The 10,706-nt window shown below is 41.4% G+C and overlaps 1 protein-coding gene across 1 annotated transcript; it reads right to left on the reverse strand.

The window, feature by feature from the left end:
• Positions 1 to 2,822: 2,822 nt before the first annotated feature.
• LOC148025463 (putative pectinesterase 53) lies at positions 2,823 to 9,790 on the reverse strand. Its single transcript, XM_087692599.1, has 6 exons — positions 9,247 to 9,790; positions 7,315 to 7,808; positions 6,951 to 7,119; positions 6,443 to 6,649; positions 4,303 to 4,547; positions 2,823 to 3,646 (listed from the first exon to the last, which is right to left on the reverse strand). The coding sequence occupies exons 2-6, from the start codon at positions 7,686 to 7,688 to the stop codon at positions 3,496 to 3,498; spliced, it is 1,146 nt and encodes a 381-aa protein (XP_087548725.1). The 5' UTR covers positions 7,689 to 7,808; positions 9,247 to 9,790; the 3' UTR covers positions 2,823 to 3,495.
• Positions 9,791 to 10,706: the final 916 nt, after the last annotated feature.

The following is a 10,706-nucleotide window of genomic DNA, read 5'->3' on the forward strand; positions in this document are numbered from 1 at the left end:
GATAATTGAATCGATACATCCAAAGTATTATTTGAGCTATTGTCTTAGCCCTTTGTCTTAGGCCAAGCTATCGCCTTAGTGAATATATCATGAGCTATTGGCTTAAACTTGTTTGAATCGGATGCATCTAAGCTGTATAAGATTTAAATCAAAGACCACCAAAACCTACTTATAATATTTCTTGTGTCTGTATTGCATATTGCATTCTTTCTTTTGAGATTTCTTGTCTCTCTTCTCTACGACTCCTCTATAGAATCTCAGTGATTTAAGCCTTATACTTTAAACCCTGCAATAGCATGTTGGTGAGGTAGTCAAGATTTTGCTCCTCATCCAAGTGATCAAAAGTGGGAGGCATGATAAAGTTAATATCCTAGTCTATACTAGGTGGTAAGTAGCAAAATGGTTTTTATACCTATAGTCATCAACTAGGAATGGGCAAGTAGCATCATATTGAGGGAACTTGCTTTAGGCTTGAAAAAGAGACTTAAAAAACACTAGCTTATCTCTAATTTCCTTCGGAGCATCAAGAATTGCCTTTAAAAATCCAGTTCACACATTGCTAATATGAGAAAGTAGTCAAAACGTAGTAATTTATTTCATTGAAAATATCCGGCTAGCATGACTTCATCTTGAAGTCAATGTTGTGCATAGATTAGGAGCTCTAAATCATCACATTTCTAATGTACCTTAGATACTATAGAAATTATTGAACATGTTACCTATGATAAATCTATAGCCATATTTGCCACATGTTGCTTGGTCTTTTGTTTTGTTAAAGAAGAGAGACTCCTCTCAAATCCCATACATTTTTTCCCTACATATATTCTCTTGGGTGGTTAAGATCCATATTCCTCATGTTTGACTAGTGTTTCAAGGCCAATGCTTGCACCCTTTTAAGACCTTGGGTATCACAGAAGGCACACATCCTTTTCAAGATTTTGGATATCTCATAAGGGACAACAATCTCCTTTTTTTCTCAACTCTACCTAGTATCAATAATCCATGCAATGTAAAATGCAATAAGTAAAGACATTCTTCAAAAGACTTGGGTAAAGATGAATGTATAAAGAAGAAGAAGTAAAACATCTCAAGAATAGGCTATGCTAGATTGATTTGCAAGTGAAAAAACTCACAATGGTGGATTCATTTACAAGAGAAAAAAAAAGAACAACTCCACTTACTTGGAAGTGAAATGTCTCAAGAGAATATGGTATGCTAGATTGATTTTCGAGCCAAAAAGCTTGCTATCGTGGACTTATTTGTCAAATGGTTTCAAGCATTGGGAGGCCAAATAAATGACTAGCCACATAGTGGTACACATGGTTAATGTAGTGCTACTCATCCTTTATGATACAACAAAGGGTTTCTTGTTCAACCTCGTGATTCTTTAATCATTTATTGCTCTTGGAAGCAAAACTTCTAAGAATACTTACAAAAAATAATGCACATGATCCTACTTTTATTTATAACTTATGATTGAAAATTCACCAACCTATATTTATGCGTATGGTTTGCCACGCAAATGAAATATTTGCACTTACAACTAATCAAAGATGGCCCAAACACTCGTATTTGATTGTGCTCAAATTTCTTTGAATGATCCAAGGTTTCTAGATAACAAAAATGATACATACATAGGTGCAATCTCTCAAAGGCTATCAAACCATATGAGATATGCTACCAAGTAGTCTTGCATGTTACATTCATTGAAGTATAATCATTATATCTCCAACTATATAAATTACTACTAAAAACATCATTCGATAGAACATGCTATTCGTAACTTGCAAGCTTGGGAGTTCATGCTGCTTGCAATGAGTCCATGATCAACATCGACAATGAGGAGTGAGCAAGTGGATTGGAATTGTGTGAGCTCCCTACTTCTAAGTTATAGTAAGAAATCACTTAAAACGGTAGATAGAAGAGTTGTTGCATAATATTCATGAAAATGATTTCTTTAACAACACCAACTATATATAATTGAGCTAGTTTATCATTTTATCCCATAAATTAATAGAAAATTGCCAATGAACCCTATAACAAAAGTTCTAATACCAAGGATATAATATGGCCTTACTCAATGATCTCCCCTTTTATAAAAAAATCCCTTCAAGGGAAAAAAAGGTTTGATAAGAGACATATTTTTTGTCAATACATTAAAAGTTCTCTTGTGAATCAACATGTCCCACCATTACAATTTTTAATGATAAATTTATCTTAGTCAATTTTTGTATTCTTTCACTTTACATTTTCTTAATCAATTTAAGATGACATATTTATCTTAATTAATTGTTGTATTCTTTCACTTTATACTTTCTTCTAAGGTCTACAAAACAAACTTCTCATGAATAATATTCAAAAAAGTATTTAAAAAAAGGTTACACATCTATCCAAACCCTTTCCTTGTTGAGTCTATTATTTAAGGAATTGTTCATTATTAAGTATGATGTACAAGACATGAATCATTTAAGAAACGTTTTGTTACATTGTGCCAGACATTTAGGTGTTAGTAAATCCATGCATTGATTCCCTAAGAGCTTGGCCCTCTATTACAATGACTTTCCATATCACATCTAGAATGATTATATATGTTTGTACTTTCAAAATTCTCTCCCAAAAGAGACCTCTTTTTTAAGACCAAACACTTTATACCCTTGGAAATCAAAACTTTATAGGCCACTTGAGGTGGGGTTGCCACCATAGTAAAATACACACTAATAACGTAGATCACATAAACCTTGAAAAGTGCTTTATTGATCGGGACACAATTGTCTAATCCTTAACAATTTTGGGCTAAAATAGCCCTTAAAAGCAAAGGAATGTGATTTAAAACAGCTTAAAGAGAGAGAGAGAGGGACACAGTTACAATGCCAAGTTGTGCCTCAACAAAGTTCCAATGTCAACATTGTGCCCTCCACATAGTTGATACAAGACTTTGTTCTCTAGTCCTCTGAATGTACACATTCTACACACCAATCAAAACTACAATCCCTTTTGGTACATCAACAAACAGCCATCTCATCCGGTCGACGTTTCTTTTTCCTTGTTTTGTTTTGCCACAAACAAGTGCCCTTTCGTACGATGACGAGACGTCAACAATAGAAACTTTATGGGTGGGTGTGTGTTGATGCCTTATTTGTTCGTATTGCTCAAACTTCCAAGTTTCATATTTGTACACACCTTGTGCAGCCTCATCTCTACTAGAACCAAACATAGTGGTGCCAATTGAAAGCATGTAAAAATGATTGAAGCTTCTTTGCCCAATCCACAAAGAAAAAGGGAAAGAAGAAGAAGAAAAAGGAAGATGAAGAATGCAATGTTTGGATTTGAATTTGCTGAGGCTTACATGAGCCACCCCAAGAACAAGGCAAGCAGGATGGGATGGAAGCAAACGAGGCAGAGAGCGACCATATTGTTTGAAGGGGCCAAGCTACTCTGTTCTGGGTAATAATACTGTTGTCGACCTTCTTGCTCAGGGGGCTCATGCATCACCAGTCAGGTTTCCTGGAGCCAACTGCCTCCATCTATGAAGCTAAGCTGCAAGAATGGTTGAGCCTCTGCATCACTCAACTGATGGGACCAGGATACTCTCCCTGAAGCGTCGGCTCCTGGCCCATAGCATTTGTACTGGCCATAGTAGACCGTCCTGCAAAATAGCCATACCATCCATCATCCAGTATCAAGTTGGAGGCGCACAGTTAGAATATAAAAGCATCCCCTGCTGGCAAGGGATCATTGGTGTCAAAGCCAAAGGCATATGGTCTGACGAATCAATAAAAGCGGCATTCTGATCATGTATGACATACTTGCTAAATACTCTATGTGATAATTTACTCCCTGAAGCAAGCACAGATAATATACTTGTTAAATGCTCAATCTCGGCCATTGGAGATGATTAAAGGAATGGATAATTTTGCCCCTAGACGAAGGCTCCTCCATATGTGAATCCCATTGCAGAGGTAAGGCTATGTGATGCTACTACATGGAGGAAAAACTCATGGTCAATCCTTAAAGATCCAATTTACGCAATACCCTTCTCAGCCCTCATGTGATCTGATCCTTTCAATTCTTACTTGATCCGATCTAATGCCCACGTACTAAATCTAATCAAATAAGAGCTTACATTCATCTGATCTAAATGCCCACACGCTCAAATTAACCAGCTCGAGAATCCTTCCTGATCTCAGATTAACCAAAAAAACATGGAAGGAAGAGTTCTTTCCGGATCTTAGACACACTGAACACACAATAGCTGATAATAAGAGATACAACCAACTACGGCGGCCGGTGGTTGATCAGTACCTTTGGCGAGCGGGGTTGCCCCAGTCGTACCAGCCCTCAGGGGCGATGATGGAGCTCATGTAGGTGTACATGAAGATGACGCGGGAGTAGGAGCCCCAGGCCCTGCCCAGGAACACGTCCCCAGTCCCCGTAATGCTGCAGCCCACGAACACGAACCCGCTCCCATCGTTCGGGTCGTACCTGTTCTGTGCCGTTATCGATCCCGACAGATACCCAGACTGTGCCTTCACCACTAGCTGGCAGTTCTGCATCATCATAACCAGCATCATCCAACAGAACGTCATGCATCTCTTTGACATCCCCTCATCCCATCACACATGCTAATATCTTCACAATTCATGACTTTACAAAAAAAATCTTCTTTAATCTAATCACATATACTTGCATTCGTGCACGTTTGAGGAATATCTGTGAGCTTGAATTCAGACCCGCATACTTTATTTACAGCTCCTAAAAAGTGTATGAGTGCACAATTCACATCTTGCGATCAGAAGCCCCGCATCGTTAAGAGTAGTTGCCTTGCCTATAGTGCGTAGTTAAAAAGTATTTGTTTATTATGTAACCTGCTCAACTGCTGGAAATTTGGAATTAAAAAACGACAGGCTGCACATCTTTATCTGAACCGTTAGCGTCAGAATCCAGATGCATCTTGCATCTGTCCATATCGAATTGACGGAGACTGAATGATCATTCACATGGCATGCAATACTTAGGTTGTGTACGTTTACTTACGGATGCCAACAGCAGAAAAAATAAATTCTCTAGTAGATTGGTGTCGCAATTCATACGAAAGCTATATTCTTTATTGCAAAATTAAACTACGAACGAAGGAAAACAGGACAATGGACCGGATGTAACTCTTAATCTTTATTTTTGTTATTCACAATTTTTGTTAATCTTATCTTATCTTATTCTTTTTATGCACTTAGACTCTGGGGACTGCTATAAGCACATGCCTAAGCGTATAGCTTACAAGCATGTACCCGGACTATGAAAGATAACTTATTAGGACTTGGTAGCCCACTTATGCAACTCAAGTTTTACAGACGAATAAGCTATGAACATCTGTCATCTTGCAGTGCTTTATCCGATCCCAAGACCTGCAACTTGTGGGTGCCAAGATGCAAAGCAGACCTTGCTTTGGGCCCTGGGGCTGGGGGTCTTAGCCTGAGTCTCAGGCTTCAGCTACAGCCTAACTAGTAACTAGCTCACATAAATAGGCCTCACGATTGGGACTCGCTAGTGTCTGGGAATGCACCGCTAAGGACATGTTTTTGGCGTGGCCCCCATACAACTTTTATGGTGCAACATTTGACACAAAGCATGTTCGCCGGGAATATTGAATATATCAGCAAAAGGTGTGGAATGGGGCCGGTCATGCAAATCGGTGACTGGGGTGAGCCACCTACAACATATAAAAATATTCAACATGTTCGGCAAACGTACCTTCTATTGTTGAGATAATAAAAAGGTCGTAGCTCGTAGCTATCTGCAATGTTGGAGCTTTCTAGCGGAAATAAATAAAAAGGAACTACCGCCATAGATGGGATCATGGGATGGGAAAGTTCAAAGACCAGAAGTAGCTTTTGGTGGGATCTGCACTAACTAATTTGGAGATCGGTTGGGGCTACCAACTGCGCGCCTTTGATAAGTCAATTTGATCTGCTTGTTTTCTGTTCGAGAACCGAGGATAACCAATTTGCTATTTTTTTGGGTTGTGCTTCCCCAAAATACTCATTACAAATTGGGAACCGTTATGTTGAATCATATTAGTTACCACTTCCCAGTGTCCACTCATCGCTCCACCGCAAAAAAGGAAGTTAATCCAAGCTTTTCAAAGGTGTGAAATACGAGTCCCGACAGAGAATTCCACTAAGCATAAGTTTAAGCAAGGAAAAACTAGTGCAATCAGCATAACCCTGCCTTCAAACTTGAACCTACCATAACCGCATTAATTAGTTTTTTGACTAAGCATGGATCCAAACAAGAACCATGAAGCTAGCGTAGGCACATCAATTAGTTTTTTTGACTCAGCATGAAGCCAAAAACAAGAATCTACTGTCCTCATCAGAATGCAGACCTTTAATTCCTAACAGAGAAACAGAGAAAGAGCTAAGGGAATGAGGATGCCTAATGATACCTTGTAGGTCGATTGCCCATGCCCAAATATGAAATCAATGGAGCCCTCAATGTAGCACCCTTTGAAGTAATGTCTTCCCTGGTAATCAAACAACGTGTCTTGCGCTCCATAAAATCCGCATTCATAGAAAGCCATCATGTCTGCTGCAAGAAGCACTGCGACCGCCTGGCCACCAGACTCTCCTGGCGTTGGTGGTGGAGCGGCATTCTGCAAGCAATCAGCAAGAATGCCCCCAAGTTAACCTTTAAAACCACAGCTTACATGACGAGATAAACAAGAAAATGCCAATTAATTTGACAATGCAGCCAAAAGGCATCCAAGCAATCAGCAAGAATGTCCCCCGATCAACCTTAGAAGACATAGCTTACATGACAAGATCAACGAGGAAATGCGGATTAATTTGACAATGCAGCCAAAAGAAGGCACACACGCCAACCTAAACTATAAGCTACTTCCAAGAAGACTCACACAACAAGATCGTGACATTTCTTGACATGCGAATGCATACCCTGAAGCCAATGCCCCTCGCAATAAAACTGGGTGCATTTGCTGAGAATGTGGCGCTGTCCGCTGTGCCAATAGTACTCGCCCTGTCGCTCCATGTGATGACTGTGCTCATCCTTCCTGCCCCTTGGAACATGATGTAAGGCTTGTTGTACGGGATGGAGACTTTCTCCCTGTGCAGGCATCAATAGGAGTATGGCATCAGTATCAATGCAATCAAATAACTTATTAGAAGACAGAAAATCGTCTCTCATGTTAAGGATTGAAGCATTTTGCAAGCGTGCAAACATGGAAAACATCTTTCACTTGAAGAATTGAAGCCTTTTTGTAACCAGTCAGACAAACTGAGAGAAAGGGAGAAAACTTACACATAGATGCCTTCATTGATCTGAATATACACCCATCTTTCGTTGTAATCTGGGATCGAGTCTACAGCATCTTGCACACTTCTGTAATTCCCTTTTCCATGCTTGTCCACAACGATGTATCTGGAGATAATTGCAGACTGCTTGTAGGTTGACAGCCCTCTGTGCAAGTGATGGCTTTCTGGAGGCAATGCTGTTGTGTAATTGAAGAAATTAGGAGGTTGGCGATGCTCTCTCACTTGATCATCATGGATAGCTTCGTTAGCTGCCATGAGCATTCGAGCATGGCATCTCTGATAAGGATGAGATGCAATGATCATGAGGATGCAGGCAACAACAAGGCCGGAGGAGAGGATCACGTGCTGCACCGCTCCCATTGATGAAGCGAGTGTTAGGAAAATGCTTGAGCAAAAGAACTCCGGTGGATTAAAGCCACGGTTAAAGCCACAAGAGGCAGCGTGCAACTGTCTGGTACTTGCAAGCTAATACTTCTGCTGCTGGCAAAGCAATGTAGTAAAGAAACAAATGAGGCTAAAGAATTGGACTGCAGGTAGGCTAGAATGTAGAGACGAGCAATGTAGACACTTAGCAACAAATTTTGACAGCCCAGTTTTGGGGGCTTGGTATCTAAAGAATAGGAGGCGGACTCAATTCTCGAATCGTCTCTAGAGTAGCAAAAATTACAATCCTTCAATGCAGTTTTGGATGAGGATTACTCTCTCAATTCTTTACCAAATTCGAGTCAGGAAACAAGAAGAGAAGCTATATTGTGGAGTGGGAGGAAGCAAGCCACTCACAGGAGTTGAAATAGAAGGATTTTGGAGCTAATTGAGCAGGTTTGAGGAGAGGGCATGTGGCCTGCAATTTATGCTAAAGGAGAGGGCGCTTGTTAAGGAGGCAAGGGTCCCTATGTCGGATTAAGGTGTGCCCCCCCCCACGCCTCTCTCTCTCTCTCTCTCTCTCTCTCTCTCTCTCTCTCTCTCTCTCTCTCTCTCTCTTTGCCTGCCCCATATCCACTTTAAGTAAAAACTCAACAGCGTCTTTTCTTCACCTCCCTCCCTTTTCCCCTTCCTCGATTCGTTTATGCCTCCCTGCTTTTCACCGCTAACCACAGAATTTTCTCCCTTCTGTTTATAAACAAGCTTCGAATGATGCTGCATCTGTTACCTAAAAGTGGAGGGAAAGTTGAAAGGTCTTTGGTTACTCGATCAAGCAACATTGTGGATATGGCGGTGGGGATCATGCCTGTCATTTTTTAAAGCCTTCTTGCAGAATTTTATGGGGGAGACAGATAAAGAGAAAGGGAGGGAGTGATTCAGGAGTTTTTGTCGTTGCAGCAGAAGAATCAAAAGCACATCAGAGGAACCGAAGAGATGAATTTCATGAATTTGTCCTTGCAACACATGATTTAATCTTTGAAAAAAGCCAGATGAAGTGAGAGAAAGATGAAACTCGGGAGTACAGATGAAGCAAACACTAACGTAATGTCATTATAAAAACCATCTGTTTAACCTTTTTGTCAACGCAGGCGCAATTACATGCCGGAAATCGGCTTAAAGTGTTTAAGAAACCGAGGCACCTCTTTTAACAATTCAGGAAAAAGAACTCTTCAAAATGGTTAATAATGGAAAGAGAGAGAGGGAGAGAGAAAACAATTGCAAATATATGGACTGCTCATACGACGGCTAGACAAAGAAAAGAGTTAAACTGATCAAACAAGCTCCAGCTATGGCGGATGAGAGGGAGATCAGAAGAATCAGCTCAAAGGAGGATTGTCTGTTTCGATTGAATGCGAAAGGAACTGTGGCTTGGATTGGATTTGCTGCTTCATTAGCAATGTTTCAGAAAGAATATCGTAATCAAATTCTGAATCGGATTTCCTTACCCCGCGATAAATTACCTACCGAAACGACCTTCACAATCGTTAATCCTCACCTGCAGGTAGACCCGTACTCCACCGGAATCCACATGGGAAGAAGAGATCGCAACAGATCGTTGGAAGACATTGCACGAATCTTCAGGCATTCAGACTAAGTAAGCCGGTAATTTTAGGTCGCTTAAGCCGACGAATGCACATTGCAATGATCCTTTAGGCAGCTCAAATGCTTCAATGGGAGGTTAATTAAATGGTAATAGCCGGTCAAATGTACCACTGGCAGATCAATTAACTGGTGGCAGGCATCAATACGGCAATAGCAGGCCAAATGCATCAATAGGAGGCCAATTTTAGACGGTAATGCAGGTCAAGTGCAGCATCAGGAGGTAAATGGGAAGGTAATTGTTCAAAGGTAACAGCAGGTCAAGTACATTAATGGGGGCTAAATTAAAAGATATGAGCAGGTCAAGTACATCTAGAGGAGGCCACTTAAACGGTAGTAACAGGTCAAGTGCAACCGTGGAAGGTCAATGAAAGGGTTGGATTGCATCAAAAGGCCAATTAAAAACAGTATTAGGCGGCCGATAAATGGGGGTTTAACTGCATCGATTAAAAACAGTAATAGGAGGTCAAAAGCGTCGACGGATTAACGCAGCAGCGCGGATTAACCGCTTATAGCACGTCCACAGTGTCGGTTGATAGATCATAAGAGGTCAGATTTTGGTGAGAGGTTTAGGCGAGAATTAAAGGCTGCGAACATGGGGCTGCCACGTGGGAAGGAGGGCAGCCAATGGGAACGCAGGAATAGTAGTGAAACTGGGCCAATCAGCGGAGAGAAAGAAGGGGGTGGGGGGACCCGCCATCCCAAATAACGGCCCAAAAACACCACAAGTCGTTCAATAAATCGAAAAAACAGGGGAAAAAAGAAGAGAGAGAGAGAATTTTATAACAGAAAAACAGCCGCATAAAAAACAGTTGGAACTTGAGAGAGAGAGAGAGAGAGAGAGAGAGGGGACTGGGGAGTTCGTGCTCTCCCGCCATCCCATCGCCATCGCCATCATCACCATCATGACCCCATGGCGCATGTGCGCATTCACACTCATGAGGCGATGCCCTCGCCATCAACGCCCATCTCATGCATGCATGACCTGCTCATCGCATCCCCCCCTCCCCCCACGTGGGCCATCGACGGCCCGCCCGCCTCGCGAACGCCAATGGTCGCGACCCCACCACCATCATCATCATTGGCCAGAGGCCACCCGCATGCATGCATCCTTCATCATCCCCATCATCATCATCACCATCGTATGAGGTGCGGCAGATACATCATTCCTCCACCTTACCCGATTGCCTTTTCCTAATTTATTAGACTAAGGCTTGATGCTTCACATTACTGACCCGATAGCCTTTTCCTAATTTATTAGACTAAGGCTCGATACAAACGGGGCAGCCCAAAACATTCATCCTACATTTGACAGTACCCTTCATCCATTTTAGCCCAAACACCCAAGTAGAAGCT

The sequence above is a fragment of the Lygodium microphyllum genome, chromosome 14 (genome assembly GCF_053477565.2).
Source record: "Lygodium microphyllum isolate KBCC chromosome 14, Lygodium_microphyllum_v1.1.10, whole genome shotgun sequence".
Taxonomy (NCBI): domain Eukaryota; kingdom Viridiplantae; phylum Streptophyta; class Polypodiopsida; order Schizaeales; family Lygodiaceae; genus Lygodium; species Lygodium microphyllum.